Source organism: Micromys minutus (genome assembly GCF_963924665.1).
Source record: "Micromys minutus genome assembly, chromosome: 30".
NCBI lineage: Eukaryota > Metazoa > Chordata > Mammalia > Rodentia > Muridae > Micromys > Micromys minutus.
Window position 1 is genome coordinate 11,933,204 of NC_137965.1, and position 17,349 is coordinate 11,950,552.

Genomic DNA, 17,349 nt, shown 5'->3' on the forward strand with positions numbered 1-17,349 from the left:
AATGCCAGCAGTGCCTAGCACAGGCCACAGTTGTGTTGAGGGATTAGCTCATGTCTTGTCAGTCCTGAGGGTAAAGGATGTGGATGTCTCTGGTGCAGAGCTTCCGCATCATCTCTGTTTCCTTGTTGTGTCTGTTCTTTGAATTGCAGGCCCTGCTGCAAGATCTGATTTCAGCTAGCCTTAAAAATAGCAAAACAAGTGAAAACAGGATGCTTCAAAAAGCAGCCATCTTTGAATCTTCTGTGATTCAATCACCAAATAAATGTCTAGTAGTAATACAGCAATGTATAAAGCAGATATAATCTCTGCTGCCCACATATTGCAAGTCCAGAAGAGTTTCAATTTATTTTAAAAGCTGACATTGTACTTTGTTCATTCTAGCTTCAATATGACTTAGTCATATACCTAATTTAGGCATATTAAATTATATAAATTTTAGATTTGAGAAGTAAGGGTTTGCTACATTTTAGTGATGAAAATTATCTTTTTTAAAATCTAAAATTGTTATGTCCATCAACCTGAGACATTTTACAATGGATAGTCTTTAATAAGTGCATTCTTTTTTAATAGTTTTGAGTTTTATGTTTCTGTAAGAACTAGGCATTATTTACAGTGCCTAAATTATTAAAATCTAGAACTTGAAGTGTCTTTATAATTTTTAATAAAATTAAGAAAAGTTTGTGTCCATCAGAATCTGGCAGTTGTTACAAGGCAGCTTTTTCTAGAGACTCCTGAACTCCAGAAGCAGTGTTAGGACAGTCCTGGTAACCAAAGCTTCTGTTGGGTTGTGCAGAAGCTGGGAGGCATGCTTTCATTACTTTTATCCATTAACTTAATTTTGACAAAAAGACTTAAAAGCACTGGATGTGTTAGTAACACACAGACACACCCGTTTTCATCTGTTTAAGGCTCTCTGGAGTCCTGATCTTGTATCTTCTCTTGCCCTGGTCTCTCTGTCCCAGCAAACTCCACAGGGTGAGGAATTGCCTTTGCAGTCTGTCCCTGGGTTATTACAGTGTAATCACCTTTCAGCTTATTAGAAGAATGAGTAAGTGAGATGTTTCTATTACAAAGGGCATATATCTCAGTTTGTAAAATTGACTTTTTGGACTGGAGAGATTGCTCAGCGGTGCTGTTTATTATAAAGGACTGGGAGTCAGGTACTTGCACCCTCATGGAGATTCACAACCATTCCAGGGCATTCTCCATCCTCTTCTGACCTCTCCAGGCACAGGGAGTGCACACGTGCAGTCATATGTATAGAATCAAGTAAATATCTTTCAAAACTTTTGCTTATCTCTATCTCAAAGTGCATTTATTTGGGTTTTGCATCTGCTGTGGTCACTAATAACAATATAAATTATTCTTGTCAGTTTTTTTTGTTTTCTATGTCTTTCGTGTCCTTTCTTGGTTACTAGGTTTAAACATACATTCTTTCTCTCTTTGTTATTTTAATTTAAAAGCTTTTATTTTGTTGTCGCACTTGATTTCTTTCATTTGTGATCACAAACACTTGGCATGCTGGACTTTTAAGAATGGGCTTCTGTGTAGATGTAAGCATGGCCTGTAAAGGAGTCGGAGACGGTGGGGTTCACTGGGCCTGGGGCAAGGACCGGGAGTACTTACGAGGTTGTTCTTCCCAGTTCTCTGGTTCTAGTGTTTTTGTTTGCTCTGCTTTCAGCAGTCTGTCTCCAGCATTCTCACTCACTCAACCATGATTGTCTCCTGCTTTTTGTCATTTGTCGTTACGGTCCATCTTTATTTCAGCAGCTGCCCGTTGTTTGTGCATTCTCCCCAGCTTAGAAATCTGTTTATTCATCTGTACTCTTTGATGATTTAGTTAGGTGAACAAATTGTTCCATTATCTTCTAGGGTTATATTTTCATTTTCTTCAATTTGGGGACATTTTTATCCAGTACTTTTCAGATCTTGATTTTTCTCCACATGCTCTGCTTGCCCCTAGAGTTCCTTTTTAAATGAACAGGTAAACAACATTTAGGAAGTGATTGAGTCTAGAAAATGCCATGTAGCTAGCCCATTTATCAAACATACACACAACACGTCACTGTGCTGGATATCGAGACAGTTGTGATACAGTGCTAAGTATTTGTGTATCCAAACATTTTTGAACATAGGAAGCACTAAAATTACTGCAGGCTTGAGGTACTTTCTCACATCAGCTTGTTTTTTTCTGGGTAGCATCATCTCAAAGTGTCTTTCCAATCCGGTGTCCTAAAAGACAAAGTTCCCATCTCTCCGGGCTGGCTCCCAAAGAGATGCACCGACTTCGACATACATCTTGATGAACTTTCTTAGATAGCTCAGCATTTATACTACAAGAGTTATTGCTTCTTTTAGAAATCCTGCTAAAGTAATTTTACAAAATGTCATCTAAGAATGAGAAAATATTCATCTAAATATTACTTTTTAACTTGAAGTTTGAACAATTTGTTATATTCATGTGGTTTGAAGTCAAGAATGTTTGTTATAATCAAAATTATTTACCCCATATAAAATGTCTGTAAAATTATCATGTTAGAATCTCAGGCATAGACTGTGGTGTCACACTGGAGGAAAGAGGTTTGTCCTTTCAGGTGTCAGGTGTGAACTACCAGAAGAGCAAATTAATTAGGTTAGTTTAGTAATCTAGAATCTTTTGTAGAGTAACAGACTGGGCTGGAGAGATGACTCAGTGGTTAAGAGCACTGACTGCTCTTCCAGAGGTCCTGAGTTCAATTCCCAGCAACCATGTAGTGGCTCACAACCATCTGTAATGAGATCTGGTGTGTCTGATGACAGCTACAGTGTACTTGTATACATTAAATTAATTAATTAAATCTTTTTTAAAAAGTAACAGACCTCAGACACTGTCTTCAGCCATGATGTAGGTTTCATTCAAACTACTAAACCATTTTTAGGTAAGCAATATTTGCTTAAATAATTAAAAGTTTCCAGGTCAAGATTTTGGAAAATGTAAGTACATCCCAGTATTTTGTTTTAATGTAACTCTGGGGTTCTTGGCAGACTGTCACATAATGTGTGTGTGCTCGAGAGTTAGCTGCCGGAGTGGGCGGGTCCTTACACATGTGCTCTTGTTGCAGCTCTGCTGGTGCACCAGAAGGCCAGGATGGAACGGCTTCAAAGAGAGCTCGAGATGCAGAAGAAAAAGCTGGATAAACTCAAATCTGAGGTCAATGAGATGGAAAACAATCTAACTCGAAGGCGCCTAAAGAGATCAAGTTCCATATCCCAAATACCTTCAGTAAGTCGTATGCAACTGCCGTGGCCTATGCTTGACCAGGAGAATAGGCTGTCTGCCATAGTGTAAGGCTTGCTCTAGTTTCCTGCAAATGCTCTTGATTCATACTTGTTTTTCTGTCCTTCTCTCCCCTGCCAACTCCATTCTTTGTTCACTAATGACATGAGAATTCAATACAAACCTTTTTACATGGAATTATTTTTCAGCTCGAAGAAATGCAGCAGTTGAGAAGTTGTAATAGACAACTCCAGATTGACATTGACTGCTTAACCAAAGAAATTGATCTTTTTCAAGCCCGAGGTAAAGTTCAGTGCATTCTCAGCTGAAATTCATTGAGTTGATTTGCCAAGTCTTGTCCTGTGGCTGAGAACAAGCTTATCAGTCACAGTCTCAGAGTGTTTAGCTTTGGAGCCAGAGAGCGCTAAAGAACAGTTGGCTTTTTAGCCCCTCTTCCCCCATAAGCATGTAGTTGGTTCAGGAAAGCAAATATACTCAGTAGCCTTCAGCTCCTCTGTAGCCTTCTGCTGTACCTGTGGAAAGAGAAGACAGTGATGGTGTCTAGCTGCATGTGAAAGGTTTGGCTTCTGTGCGCACTGTTACAGGATTCATTAGAAGGCCGTGTCTGCATAGCTCCCCTTTCCTTTTCCCTTTTGAGAACCGCGAGTCGTCCTCTCAGCGGCACTGCCTGGGATGGTGGAGGAGAGAATGACGTAAAGTGTAGTCATGTTCCATGGACAGTGATAGTGTTTGATACTTCTCAAGCAGTTAGTAGCCAGCATTAATTTCTTATTAAAGTAAAAAGTACTGAGATTTTGCCTAGTTCTATAGAAAACATTAAGTTTTATCACTGAAACCTAATTATTAAGTTTGGGAGACTAGAAATAGAAAAAATTTAAAGAGAAAAGGGAAAGTTAACAAAGAAGTCTTGAGTCCCATTTCTGTGTTTAATTCAGCATCCATTAAACTGAAAGATGATGTATTTTTCTTAAATTGGTGCTAAAATGCCAATAAGCTATCATTTTAATTTGTCACATAGAACCAGGGATCTGCTTCTAATTCTGTCTTACAAGCATTAATTACACTTCTTCCCAGTTTATCATTTGCCTCTGTTTATGAGTACCATTTTATATCTATATTTTGAGATATGTTTTCAAAGTCTTACATATAACTTGAAATTAAGGGTATAATTTAAAGCATTTCTTCTGCTTATTTTTAAAAAGAAATGCTTGTTTTAAAAAGTAAAGTTTTTTGGGCTATAAATATTGATATAATTCCTTTTTATATATTTCAGGACCGAATTTTAACCCCAGCGCTATTCATAACTTTTATGACAATATTGGATTTGTAGGCCCTGTGCCGCCCAAACCCAAAGGTCAGTGTGTCCATTAAATGGGAACTGTTAGTTACATTTTGGAAAACAAACCTTAAAAAAAAATTTTTTTTTCAACCTTCCACTTTAGAAGTGCTTCCAACATTGGCTTCTGGAGTAAATTCATCAGGAAGATACTTATTTTTATTTACATTCTAGGGTTTGGGGAATTTGCAAAGATGTGATGTCTTTAACTTTCTAAAGTATGTTTGAGATCTTAGTACCTCTTGTGGACTCCCAAAACAGAAAGTTTGGGTTTATAACAAAGTGCAAAGATTTAATATCTTTACATTTTTAAATAGTGGTAAGGCAGGCACTTTAGAGAAATTCAGATTTTGAAAACATTGTCCTACATAATTCTGAGTCATATATCCTGAATTCCAGGTAAATTTCAAAAACATATTATCTAGTAACATTTTAGCACTCAAAGTCACAGAATTTGTGTTTACCGAGCTAAGACATGAAATAAGCCTGTGTATTTGAGCCAAGCATTAGGATATGTATACAGATGATACTGTGTGCATAAATATGACTGGCTGAAGTTAAATATCCAAGCATGTATATTTAGGTCACTATTTTCACTGTTAATTATGATGCATAATTTTCTCTAGCCCTAAGAGAAGAAAAATAAATAATTTGTAAATGAACACACAATATTAAGAAAGCAAATTAAGAAAAAAAAATTAAGCACAGAATGTGGACTACAACAGGTAGAAACCAAGTGAAGGAGGAAACCACATCATGTCAGTGGACACACGAAAGCACTGGGATGGAATTCTGTCCAGTCATGGTCAAAGCATAAAATCCAAACTTCCTGTGAAACGTGGTGGCCTGGATTCAGTCAGTGGAGAGAGATAACAACTGAAGCTGTCCTCTGTCACCCGTGCCCTGGCATGTATGCACACACTCCACACACATAACAAATAAAAACATATAAAGAATGTTGATAAGCAAAAGGGAATTTAACCTTGGCATCATAAAAGTCATTTATCACAAGACAGGTGTGCCCATAGTTCCTACTCTCTGTGGTACACCGCTATCACCTGAGCAGTGGAAGAAGGGACAGAGGCATCCCCCTCAGAGCTGCCTCTCGGTGCGGAAGTAGAGTGGCCACGTGGTCATCTCCAGCTGCAGCTTCGCTTTTATTAGACATAGAGAACTGTTTCAGAAGTAATGTATAACCTTTAGACGGCTCTCATTAGTGTAGTGCTATAGTCTATCTATGAGTTACTGCTCTTTTAATAAACCTTTATAAATCAAGTTTTATAGATATTTGTGTTTTAAGAAAAAAAACATTATCAGAATCAGTATTAGTTTCAAGCATTCACTGTTCAAAACCTGGTGACTGCATTAATGTTGTAGTATATAAAACCAGCCCACAAAAATCAGTTATGTTTCTTTATATAATTATGCAAAAGAAATTCAGATATTAAAAAAAGTTTCATTCATAGTAATAATCAAAATGTTAAAATAGAAGTAAATTCCACCAAAGAGGTAGAAGAATTTTATACCAAAATTATAAGCACTGAGGTAGGAAATTATCAGAAACATTGGTGGTTTTATTTTGTTTTTCAATGTGTATTGGTGTTCTTCTGTCTGCCTGTATCTGTGTGAGGGTGTCAGGTCACCTGGAACTGGAGGTACAGACAGTTATGAGCTGCCACATGGGTGCTGGGACTGGAACCTCAGTCCTGTGGAGGAGCAGCCAGTGTGCTTAACTGCTCAGCCATCTCAGCCCCAGTCTACAGAGTCTATGAAAATTCCAGGGTCATATAAAAATAAGAAAAATATTCTAAACCTCAGAGAGTTGTCTCAGTAGGCAGAGCGGGCTTGAGTGTGGGTGGGGCTGGAGATGGCACACAGCTGTTGCAGAGCGGGTGACAGGGACAATGATGCTAAGAGTTCAGCGCTGGCAGAGCATGGGTCAGAACAGGGACAAGCGAGGCACCAGTATTCACCTCTCACCGTGCCCCTGTTAGTAAGTGATGCAGAAAGCGGAATCTCCAGATGCAGGGCAGGGCTGACCCCTCCATACAGACAGTGGTGCAAGTGGAGCTGCAGGAAGGTCGGATGGTAAGGGCTCTTGGTGCTGGCCAAGCCTTGGTGACCCAAATTCAGTCCCCAGGTTGGCTGCACATGGTAGAAGGAGAGAAACAACCCACATGCTATAACACATGCATACTCACGCATGTACATACACAAATGCACAAATGTAAAAAAAAATTAAAATTAACTAGATTATAAATTTAAATACAAGGTGAAACTTGGTGCATGGAAACAATGGCATTGTTGAAGGCCAGATTTGCATATAGCAGCTAAGGAGCTGTATACTAAAGGCCTGTGCGCCGCAGAAGGTCCTGCTGTGCTAAGCCAGATTTAGGCTCTTACACCCTGTCTGAGTTTTAAAGAACATGGGGTGAATCTTTGACTCTGCCTTACTTTCTGAGCATGTTACTGCCACAAGTGTAAACACCCAGCACCGAGGACATCCAGGCAGAGGGCTTGGTGCAATTTAAGGTCAACCGGACTACAAGGTGGGACCCAGCCTCAAAAGGAGGGGGCAGAGAAGTTTGTCTTTTGTGTTACTAAAGACCTGTTTTTTTCAGTAGATTAAAGACACTACATTGAATGGAGACTTGTATTCCTAGTAAAAACAATGTAAACACGGCTGGGGCAGGGGGCAAAGTCCAGGATCACACTCAGCAGAGTGTGACAGCAGGACGCTTGACAGTCTGATGTGACAGTCAGCAGGGATGGTAGTGAGCGCTTACCCTTCCTTCTCTTGCACTTGGAGATATGACTGCTGTGCTCTCTCAGGACATGGAAGTGTTTGTGTCCAGTCGTATTGCTCTTCCCCAAGGGGAAGCACTTGTCAGTTCAGACACTTGTTCCATCTGGTCTCCAGTTTGGTAGACTTTGTGATTTTTTTTTTTAACTTAAAATTGTTTTTTCTTTTGCTTCCTTGCAGATCAAAGGTCCACCATCAAAGCACCAAAGACTCAAGACACAGAGGATGAGGAGGGGGCTCAGTGGAGCTGCACTGCCTGTACGTTTCTGAATCACCCGGCCTTAATCCGCTGTGAACAGTGTGAGATGCCTCGGCATTTCTGAGCCAAAGGCCCCGCCTTCCTCTGAAACCACATCTAACGTTCAAGAGCGTCACCTGTCATGGGGAAGTGTTTCACTGCCACATAGCAGTTAGTCCAACTGAAGGTGTGACGAGACAGTGGGGTGCTGTGTTGAGTGTCAGCCCACAGAGCTAATGATACCTCAGTCTAATGTCATGGGCAGTGGGAGTCACCACCTGAAAGGTGACCTGAGACACCAGGCTGCCTGCTGCCTGACCATGTCCAGTGTCACCGTGCCAATGCCCAGGTGTTCCCAGGACTTCTCCCCTCTTGTCACTACTGATCTTGACGGGAGGAAGGAACAGGATGATCGCTTTTTGTGTTTTTAAAGCTTTTGGTGAAACACTACATACACAAAGAAAAGGAACAAGGTTTGACTATTTAAAAACTCTGCTGCCACATAGTGCCAGTAGATGCAGGAAACGTCACAAATCTGTGGTACTTTTGGCCTTGTCCTCTGTCTTCCCTGAGGACGTCTCTGTGAAGCCAGCATCTAGGTGTGAGATCAAAGGAAAGCAGTGTGTCTGTATAATCCGCAGTGCGCTCTCCAAGCCTTTCCTCCTGTACAGATCTCTCACGTCTGCTTTGATTTCTTCATTATCTTCTTATATTTCTATATGTATAGTGTAATAGACTTTTGTTAACTAATGTTCTTTCCCCTTTAGTAAGCACGATCATGGTCGTTTTTTAAGCCTTACCTGAGAAAAGCAATGCCATAAGATAGAAAGCATTAATGAAATGAAACTGTGCACAACGTAACTTCCCTCTCCTCCTCCTCCTGTCCTTTGTCCCCTTGGTGCCAGTGCTCTGAGAAGACATGCAGGTGCTGCATGTGAGCTGCAGGAAACACTTCAGGCATGTCGGATGGTCATGCTGTACACTGACGTTAAGCAGTGGGTGACCAAACATGTCGTTTTGTCTTCTCCAGCAGCTTAAAGCAAAAAGTATTTAAGCCCACTGCCATCTTGCCCCAACCCGTCTGTGTGGTATCCCGTAGAACTCCACGGGAGGTTCTTGTTGGAAAGTGCAGTTTGAGAAGCAGCCACAGCAGCCGTTCCCACAGCCTCTTCTTCCTGGGAAGAAGTGTAGCTGCCGTACAGTTGGTCCACTTCTAACCCTGACGTGGTCACCGCCGTGTGTATTTATAAAACATAGTCATCTTTAGGACAACTGAAGAAAAGCTGGAAAAAGAAAGAAAACAAGCAGACTTGAACACTGAAGCAACCTCAGACATCTCTTTATTTTGATGATATATTTTTGTAAGGAAAATAAATATTCATATGATCAGGAATGTATATAAATAAAATCAAGAAAAAGTAACAGTATGCATTTTAAAAGAATTATGAAATTATCAGTGCTTGGAATGGGGCTAAGGGAGGTGCTGAAATATAGCAAAAAATAAAAGGAAATAATGTAGATTATCCCACTGTAATTGTTCACAAGTGGCTATGTTTTAAATAAACAGGATTCTTACAGATGAGTGTTAAAAAGGTCAGAGCCTTGGCCTCCGGGCTTTGCACCATATATAAAGAGATACGGCAACCATAGGTCACTAGTCAGCAGACCCCAAAACCCGTACATTTGATGCATTGTGTTAAAAGTAGGCCTTGTTTTTCAGCTTCCTCTGCAGTTCTATGTGAAGATTGGTAAATCAGTTTTTACTTGTTTTATTAATAAAACGTAATTTGGATATCTTGAGTTGATGGTTTTGTGATTTAGCTGGGTAAACTATCTTTGTAACAGATAAGTTATTTATAAAAATTAAAAAAACTTATATTCTAATGTGGATTTTGTGGCTTGTCTTTGAAGTTTGCGGGACAGTTTGTACCCAGCATAATGCTCCGTAGTTCCCTGAAGTCAGAAAGCAGCCCCTCACTCTTGAGTCTTCTCATGAGCTCCCAGCGGCCCCTCTGTGGATTTGTCAGTTTGCGCAGACTGGTTTCTTGCAGAATCTCACCAGGCTCCCATCCAGTCCCTAGTCCATCTCAGCTCCCCAGACCCTGGACGCTAGGGTGCTCTGCCACGGCTGGCTGTCAGGCTCACCTGATAAAGCAGTCCGGTTTCAACTGAAGGAAGAAAGTGGGTCATGGCTTCTTCCCATGGAGTACTTCAGCTGTTGGTTTCTTTTTTATTCTTAAAAATTCTACCCTATTCAAAACACGTGACTTTCTGGGCCCTTTGACCTAGGAGTCAGTTCATGTTTACTAAGCCCCTTGATACATTGGTCCTGAGTGTACAATGGTGCTTCTCTTGAGGGGAACTCTCATAATGGGATTTTGCAAAAAGAAATAAGACTAAAACAAGCAAAGTCATGTCTACTGGTATCGTTGACGTGGTCTGCGTGTGAAGCCCACCTTGAGCTTTTGAAACCTAGTGAGAGAAAATCTTTTTTTTCCAAAAATAGGAAGCTTGGACAGGACAGTGGTCTGGAAGCCAACTTTAGAAATGACTATATTGAAAAGAGCGTCACACCTGAAACCTTCACAGGAGCATCTGCCACCTTAGACACGCTCTATTCCCGGTGAGGGAACTCGCTGAAACCTTAGCCAGGGCAGCGTTGAGGCCACAGAGCCCACATGGTGGGAGTTGATGACCAGTTGTCTTCTAAGTGCTTCACAGGGGTATGATGTACTCAAGTGTGCACTCGCACACACACAAACGTGCAAGCTTAAAGGCAGCAGTCACCTTCTGTTACCATGTCTAATACAGAGACAAGCTTTTGTAAACAAAACTGAAATTCTTAAGTCACCATTTTTGCTCTTTGGGTTTGTTTGTTTGTTTTTCCAGACAGGAAAACGGTGTAGCACTCACTGGTCTGGAATTCACTTTGTGGACCAGACTGGCCTGAAACTCACAGATCTGCCTCCTGAGTGCCGGCACTAAAGGTGTGTGCCAACACGGCCTAGTCCTTTTTAGCTTATTTACCAGGTCTTGCTGCATAGTAGCTTAGGCTAGCCTAAGGCTCATTGTCCTGCCTCAGCCTCCCAAGTGCAGGAATTACATGTCCGTGTGCCACTGTGCTCAGCCATTTGCTTTCTCTCTTAATTGCACGTAATGTGTGTCTGGGTGTGGGGTGTATGTGAGTAATACCCACAGAGTCCAGAGGTATTGGGTTCCCCAGTGTGAGCTCTCTGAGGTTCCCTCTGCCTTTCAAGGCCTTTTCCTCCACAGCACAATTAACAGGTGAGATGCCCTGCATTTTGCCAGTTGCTCTGAGGACATCTCCACGGATCAGTTGGTGTTTCAGTCACGGAGACTAGAAGTCCCCTTGATGTCAAAGGTGGGTTGGTTTGCAGAGACTCGGGGGATGGGGGAGCTGTACATGGAAGCCAGAGGACAATTGATTCTCAAAGATCCACCCACCTCCGCTTCCCTAGCACTGTGAGTGGGGGCCACCACACCTAGCTGTGGGGTGGGGGCTGAATTTGGACTCTTACTTGCAAAGAATCCACCTTGCCCACAGCTGACCTCCCAGCCTGCTTTCCCAGGTTTGGTTTGTCTTTAATGTCTGGCTAGTCTAAGGATCGTGTGTGTGTGTGTGTGTGTGTGTGTGTGTGTGTGTGTGTGTTTCTGTTGTTTGTCCAGCTGTCTGGGAAGTGTGTGTTTTATAATGAAGTATAACAAATTATTTCTCCAGGATGACAAATGCTGTATTCAAAAGACACTCTGGGGATTGCCCGCTTCGATTTTTTGTGTGGCCTAAAATAAATCCACTGACCACTCCTTGCCTCTCGCTGCAGGTGTCACACCTGGGAACACAGCCACCAGGGGTTAGTAGGCTTGCAACTGGCTCCCTGCGCCACTTCTGGTTCTTAACCTGTTCCGGCATGGTAGTGTGTGACATACAATACAGGCAGAGAGAATGCCTCATCGCAGGCTCCTGTCCAGCAGTCTTTCCGGTTCTTAAGTGTTCACTGAGCTTGCCTCTCTGCCTCTGCAGGATCAATTCCATAAAAGCCTCGGACATCTAACATGGCCTTGTTCCCCTAAAGGACCTTGCACATCCCTACCTCTGTCTTGTTTGCCCTGGCTCTCTAATTGAGTTTAACCAATCAAGGATAGGGCCAAGATTGTGGGGGCCCCTGGGACCCACGTGGTGGAAGAACACACTGACTCCCCAAAGTATTCCTCTGACATCCACATTTACATTATGCCTGTATGCCCCATGCATGTGTGCATACGCACATACATACCACATTACAGTGGAGTGTTCTGCCAACTTCACATACACACACACACACACGATAAGAGGTCAGCAGGATATGTAATCAGTGATGTGCCTACCATGCACAAGACCCTAGATTTAGTCCTGGTGGAGTAAGGGACATGGAGACTGGTAATTGGTGGTGGTGGTGACTCTATTTAAGTTTTCGAGATAAGGTTTATCGGTGAAGCCCTGGCTGTCCTGGAACTCTCTCTGTAGACTAAACTGGCCTCAAACTCGGAGATCCTCCTGCCTCTGTCTCCTGAGTGCTGGGATTAAAGGCATGTGCCAACGCTGTCTGGTAATAGTGATGATTGTTAATCTGAAAGCCAAGTAGTGTTTCTAACATCTATTCACCCTCACCAGTGAGTGCAGCCTTTTGGAGCTTCCAGTGTGTTCCCATAGTAGCAATCTTATAAATGATAGGTTCCCAGGCTAGACCACTAATGGAATGCTGATATAGTCAGAATGGGGTCCATAGTGTAACAATGGCATTAGTAATCGATAATTCTTAGTAATGCCATTGTTCGGTACACAGCTTGTGCTGAAGGAAGGTAAGAAGGACGTCTATGGACAGTCTAAAACATTCACAAGGGACCAGTTGAAACCAAGATCCCTAAATTTTGTTATGTCTAATTGATTTTACTTCAAAACTGAAAATTGCCTTTTTGTGGACTTGTGTTTGAGAGGCTTGTATTTTGGACATAAGGGTTTTTTAAGAGGGAGGAGGGGGAATTAGAACAGAGAGGGACATGAGAGGATATTTTCACAAAGAAAAAATAACTGAATGCCAAGTGAATGATAACCCTGTGTTCCTGTGTCCCAGGTTTCAGACAAAGGCGGGAACCACGAGTGTATTTGTATGTTAAGTCCATGTAACCAAGACTCCGTATAATATGTGACATGAAACAGGTCTGTGGCTTATTATAGCAGCTGGCTCGAAGTCCTAATTACTACCTTTGTGGTTTTAACAAGTCTTTCCCATGGCCTTGTGCTAAACTGCCAGAGTCAGCTCAGAACAGAGCAGCACGCACGTTTGCATCAGGCACTTGTGAATCCAGACAGCCGAGCTTTGCGGAGCTAGTGAGAGGCACGCCAGGCATTTCCCTGCTGCGAGGAGTAAGGGAACTTTGTCGTGGTCATGAATGACCCAGAATGTAAGTCGCTACATTTCTAATGGCCAGAGTACAGCCTTAGGCTTTCCTGGTGTACCTCTCCCCCCACCCCCTATTCACTACAGCCTGTCTTCTCCCTCCATCCCTAATCAATAATGCACTTGCTGCGAGTGTGCTGGCTTCGTGTTGGCATTCTGAAAGCCCAGCTACAATTCTCTAGCACCGGAACTGGACAACCCTAGAATTAGAGACTCCGGCAGAGCTTTACTATGCCTCGCCTTCGCCATTCTGTGAGCGGGACGTTTGATTTTGTAATGCCTCACTGACTGCTCTTTGGGGTTCCAATGGGCACGGTACAGAGAGTCTAACAAAAAGCTCCCTTCGTCCTCAAAGAATATAATCTGGAGGTGGTGTTTTCCTCCTTCTTACTCTGCTCGAAACAACTGTCTTCCCTGATACTTAACACAGTAAATAACATTTCTCACAGTTTTAGAAGCCTGGGAAAGCCCAGAATCAAGATAACAGTTGGTTCGGAGTTAGGTAAAGACCATTCCAAAATCATAGAATCTTCTTGCCTTACCTTCAGGAAGTCAGGCTTCTGGGCCTCTTTTATGTTGTTTTACTCTGTTGGTCTTCCTACGTAGCCCAGGTTGGCCCCCAGTTTGCTATCATCTTTAGCCTACCAAGTGCGGGATTATGTGTTTGCACGGCCATGGCCCTTACGAGAGCACAATCCCATTCCCTCAGCCTTTGTGACCTAATTACCTTCCAAATGTCCCTCGGGAGCCCTGATCAATAGATTTCAAGGCCTGGTTTAGAAGAGAGACACAAACAGCAATCCATAATGTATAGAAATTTAAAACCATCAATACTTTGTAAAGGAAGCTAAAAACGTCCATGAGAAAAGTACCCCCCCATGGGAAGGGGTGGGGCACAGATGCATTCAAGTTACCAACCAGAGATCCCACAGGAATCAGCAAATAGAGAATAAAGCCCCAACCCATGGGCAACTAGAAAGCACAGCCGCCCTCCTGCCGAGGAGCAAGCGTGATCTTTACTGTTGCTAACATATCGTATGTAAAACTTCGCTTGCGTTAACAGGATATAATATAAACCACTCCCTCACTATGCCTTCATGAGTTATATCCAGTGTCTGCAACTGTCTACAAGAATACTGCAGCGAATACCCAGCTCCCTCCTCTCCTGGAACCTTGGGCTTCCACTCCTACAGCATTGCTCCTTTAAATAGGGGAAGGGGCCTCATCACCCCACTGTGTGGAGGAGGAGGAGAAGGAGAATTCTAAATTTTTCTTTCCTAGCCCCAGCTCCCGGAATGACTACTAGGCCTTGGCTCAATCACTGACTAGCTTGTGACTTGTTTAACCCATTCAAACTATTCCGTCTACCACTTGGATAGTTACATCTCCTCAGTCTCTGCTTCTTCTTCCGGGCCTTCCCCAGCCTCTTGCTGAGATCTCCACCCCTCCTCTCTCAGCATCTCCTCTTATCCTCTCCCTATTTCCCAGAGTCCTCTATGTTCCTGCCAGCGTCCCGCCTACTGTTTTCTGCCTCAGCTCATTGGCCATTGGCTCTTTTATTGACAGGCGATACTTAGATTCTCTCTTCACCTGTACTTATCGTCCCGCACAGCCAGTCGGGTTATCGCCAGGGGAGGGATATGAAAGATTCTCTAGGCCAGGCATCAGGCATTCTCAAAGTCTGGATTCTCTTCACAGAGCTGTGCCTCACTTTTGGTTGCTCTGTTTCCAAAGTCCTTCCATTAAAACACAAAAATTTGTCAATTTCTTTTTCTATAGCTAAAATACCACCAGCTGTGTTCCCAAAATAATAGCAGGTAGCCTGTCCAGCAAGCCCCCAACCGTGACCAGATAGCTAAGCTCACTACAGTTAACTTTCACCTGGAACGGCCATTGCAGATTTATTCAAGTTACAATATCTAGGGGGTACAGGCTGTGACACTAAATACATAGTCTCCTCCTGGGCTCAGCCCTCCTGGCCCAGGACTAATGTTATGCCATCCACTTCGTGAAATTCCTCATCCCTATACTGACAACCTTGAAAATGGCGTCTTAAGGCAGCCGAGGTGGCCCACATCTTAGTCCCCTCACTGGAGATAGAGAGGCAGGAAGATCAAAACTTCCAAGTCATCCCGGGCTACATAAGGAGTAGGGCGCTGGGTTACATGAAACTGTCTCACAAAAGAACTCAAATCCAGAGAGCAAACACAATGCCAAGTGTGTGTGCTTTTAGTGGGGGGGAACCAAAACAAAAAAACCAACAGAATCCTCTTTTGCAATTTTCAGGCTTCTATCTTAAAGACCCTCATGTTCATAGCTCAAGAATGTAGCCTCAGGCACCTTGGTTCTAGTTTTATCTGGATGCTGCTCCTGTTGCTACTGTAGTTGAGGTAGACTGGAAGAAAGCAGGTTCAAAGTCAGGGGTGCCTCAGTACCCTGAGGGCTGGAAACTTTGCCCCAGACCCTACATCGGCTTCCTTTTCCGCTGTAGTTTACCAGATCCTGCTTTGCCTCCTTCCTGCTGCTGAAGTTGGATAGAGATCTGCAGCTGACATTACTTCTCTCTTGCACACGTCTGCGTGCACTCTAACAGGGAAGGGGGAGAACACGGCACCTCAAAAAACACCTTCCACATTCAGCTCAGCGATGGGGAGGGAATGTTGCCTGAGTCCTTCCTCTAGACCGAGTCCTCGCTTCCCACACATACCCGATGCTGTCTTCAGACGGTGGCTTGATATGTGGCATGAGCCCCAAACTGCTGACTAAACAGAACGGAAGTGGGGGGGTGGCTGGGGGAGGGATTCAAATACAGACAGCATAATTACAAGGGAACATTTTACGTTGAAAACATTGCTTGGCCGGAAAAAATTGAAAGAGAAAAGCTTGAGCAAGCTCTTCTCAGTCCGGCCTTCAGAAACGTAGTCTTACAAAGTCAATCTTGCTGTGGTCCAAAGCAGAGGGTTTCCCTATAAAAGGAGGTTTCGCTTCAAAAGACGGCATTAGCCGACAGTAGGAAAAGATCCCTGGGAAGAGGACTCACAGGGGAGTGAAGTGATCTGTGTCCACACTCTACCTGTCCAGGGCCATGCCGGAAGTCACAGTGTGCAGACCTAAACTGCGCTGTTCCCTAGGCTGCGCCAGAACGAGGCCCTTCCTCTCCAACCTGAGTTAGACCAGCATTGCTCAACTTCACAAAGCTGTAAAGAGAAAAAAAGCGTGGTAACAGGGCAGTCTACAAGCCTGGCAACAAAAGGATCTTCCGGCCAGCCGCAGAGACAACTGGGAGACGGTGGGTGGCTCCAGGTCTCAGACTTCAAGCTGCTCCGAATCTGCAACTGCTTTCTGCCCAGTAATCCGGAGAAGGCAATATGCCTGGTATAGCACATTTCCCTAAGGGTTTTAATGGACCCTCATTACTAGAGATGCCACCCAAAAGCAGAGAATTGAAGTGAGGAGGCATCTCTGGCACACCCCAGTGTCCTAGCCTTAGTCCAGTTGGGGGAATGGCATACCAGATGGTGGAGGCCCACGGTAGCACACGCCTTTAATCCCAGCACTCCAGAGGCAGAGGCAGGCAGATCTCTGAGTTCGAGGCCAGACTGAGTTCTAGGAGCCAAGGCTACAGAGAGAAATCCTGTCTCAAAACAAAGGAGAAAGGAAACGGGACTGGAGCGATGGTACTCGCTGTTCTTGCAGAGGTCCTGGGTTCAGTGCCAGCATCCACGTGGTGGCTCACAATCTACAGTTCCAGAGGATCCAACCCCCTCTTCCGAGTGGATGTGTATAGTGCACATACATACACTCAGACAAAACACTCTTACACATAAAAACGAATCAATTAAAGAGTGTTTTTAAAAGCAAGTTAAGGGAAGACCCAGAGTGTGCTCCCTTTGAGAGGTGAAGCTCAGGCACGGGTCCTCATGTTGGGATTAAAGTGTGTAGCACCACACCCACTATTGTTTAGAGTTTTCTTGTTGTGGTTTACTATGTAGTCTGAGCTGGCCTGGAGCTCATGCCCCCCCCCCCCGGCTTTCTGAGTGTTCTATTACAGGTACATGCTGCCATACTTGACTGGGAAAGGGCTTGACAAGTGACCCAGCCTTCTTTTTCTTCCCACCCTAATTGGCATACAGACAACTGTTTCCTTGTGACACATTTGTATGCGCGCACTCCACCCTACTTCCGTTTCCGCTAGCCCCTCTCACTGCCTTTCCCATCCATCTTGCTGGTCCCTTC

General features: G+C 43.6%; 1 protein-coding gene across 5 annotated transcripts in view; it reads left to right on the forward strand.

Annotated features, from left to right (window-relative positions):
- Window positions 1-9,538, forward strand: part of TAB2 (TGF-beta activated kinase 1 (MAP3K7) binding protein 2) — a 48,623-nt gene extending 39,085 nt beyond the window's left edge. For 3 of the 5 annotated variants that reach the window (XM_080941964.1, XM_080941965.1, XM_080941966.1), the window contains 4 exons: window positions 3,102-3,262; window positions 3,466-3,559; window positions 4,551-4,631; window positions 7,597-9,538. In XM_080941964.1, coding sequence (XP_080798090.1) covers window positions 3,102-3,262; window positions 3,466-3,559; window positions 4,551-4,631; window positions 7,597-7,739 — 479 coding nt within the window. In that variant the 3' untranslated portion in view covers window positions 7,740-9,538. The remainder of the gene's footprint in view (window positions 1-3,101; window positions 3,263-3,465; window positions 3,560-4,550; window positions 4,632-7,596) is intronic. The other 2 variants (XM_080941969.1, XM_080941967.1) reach the window with 2 other exon arrangements.
- The last annotated feature ends 7,811 nt before the right edge of the window (window positions 9,539-17,349 follow it).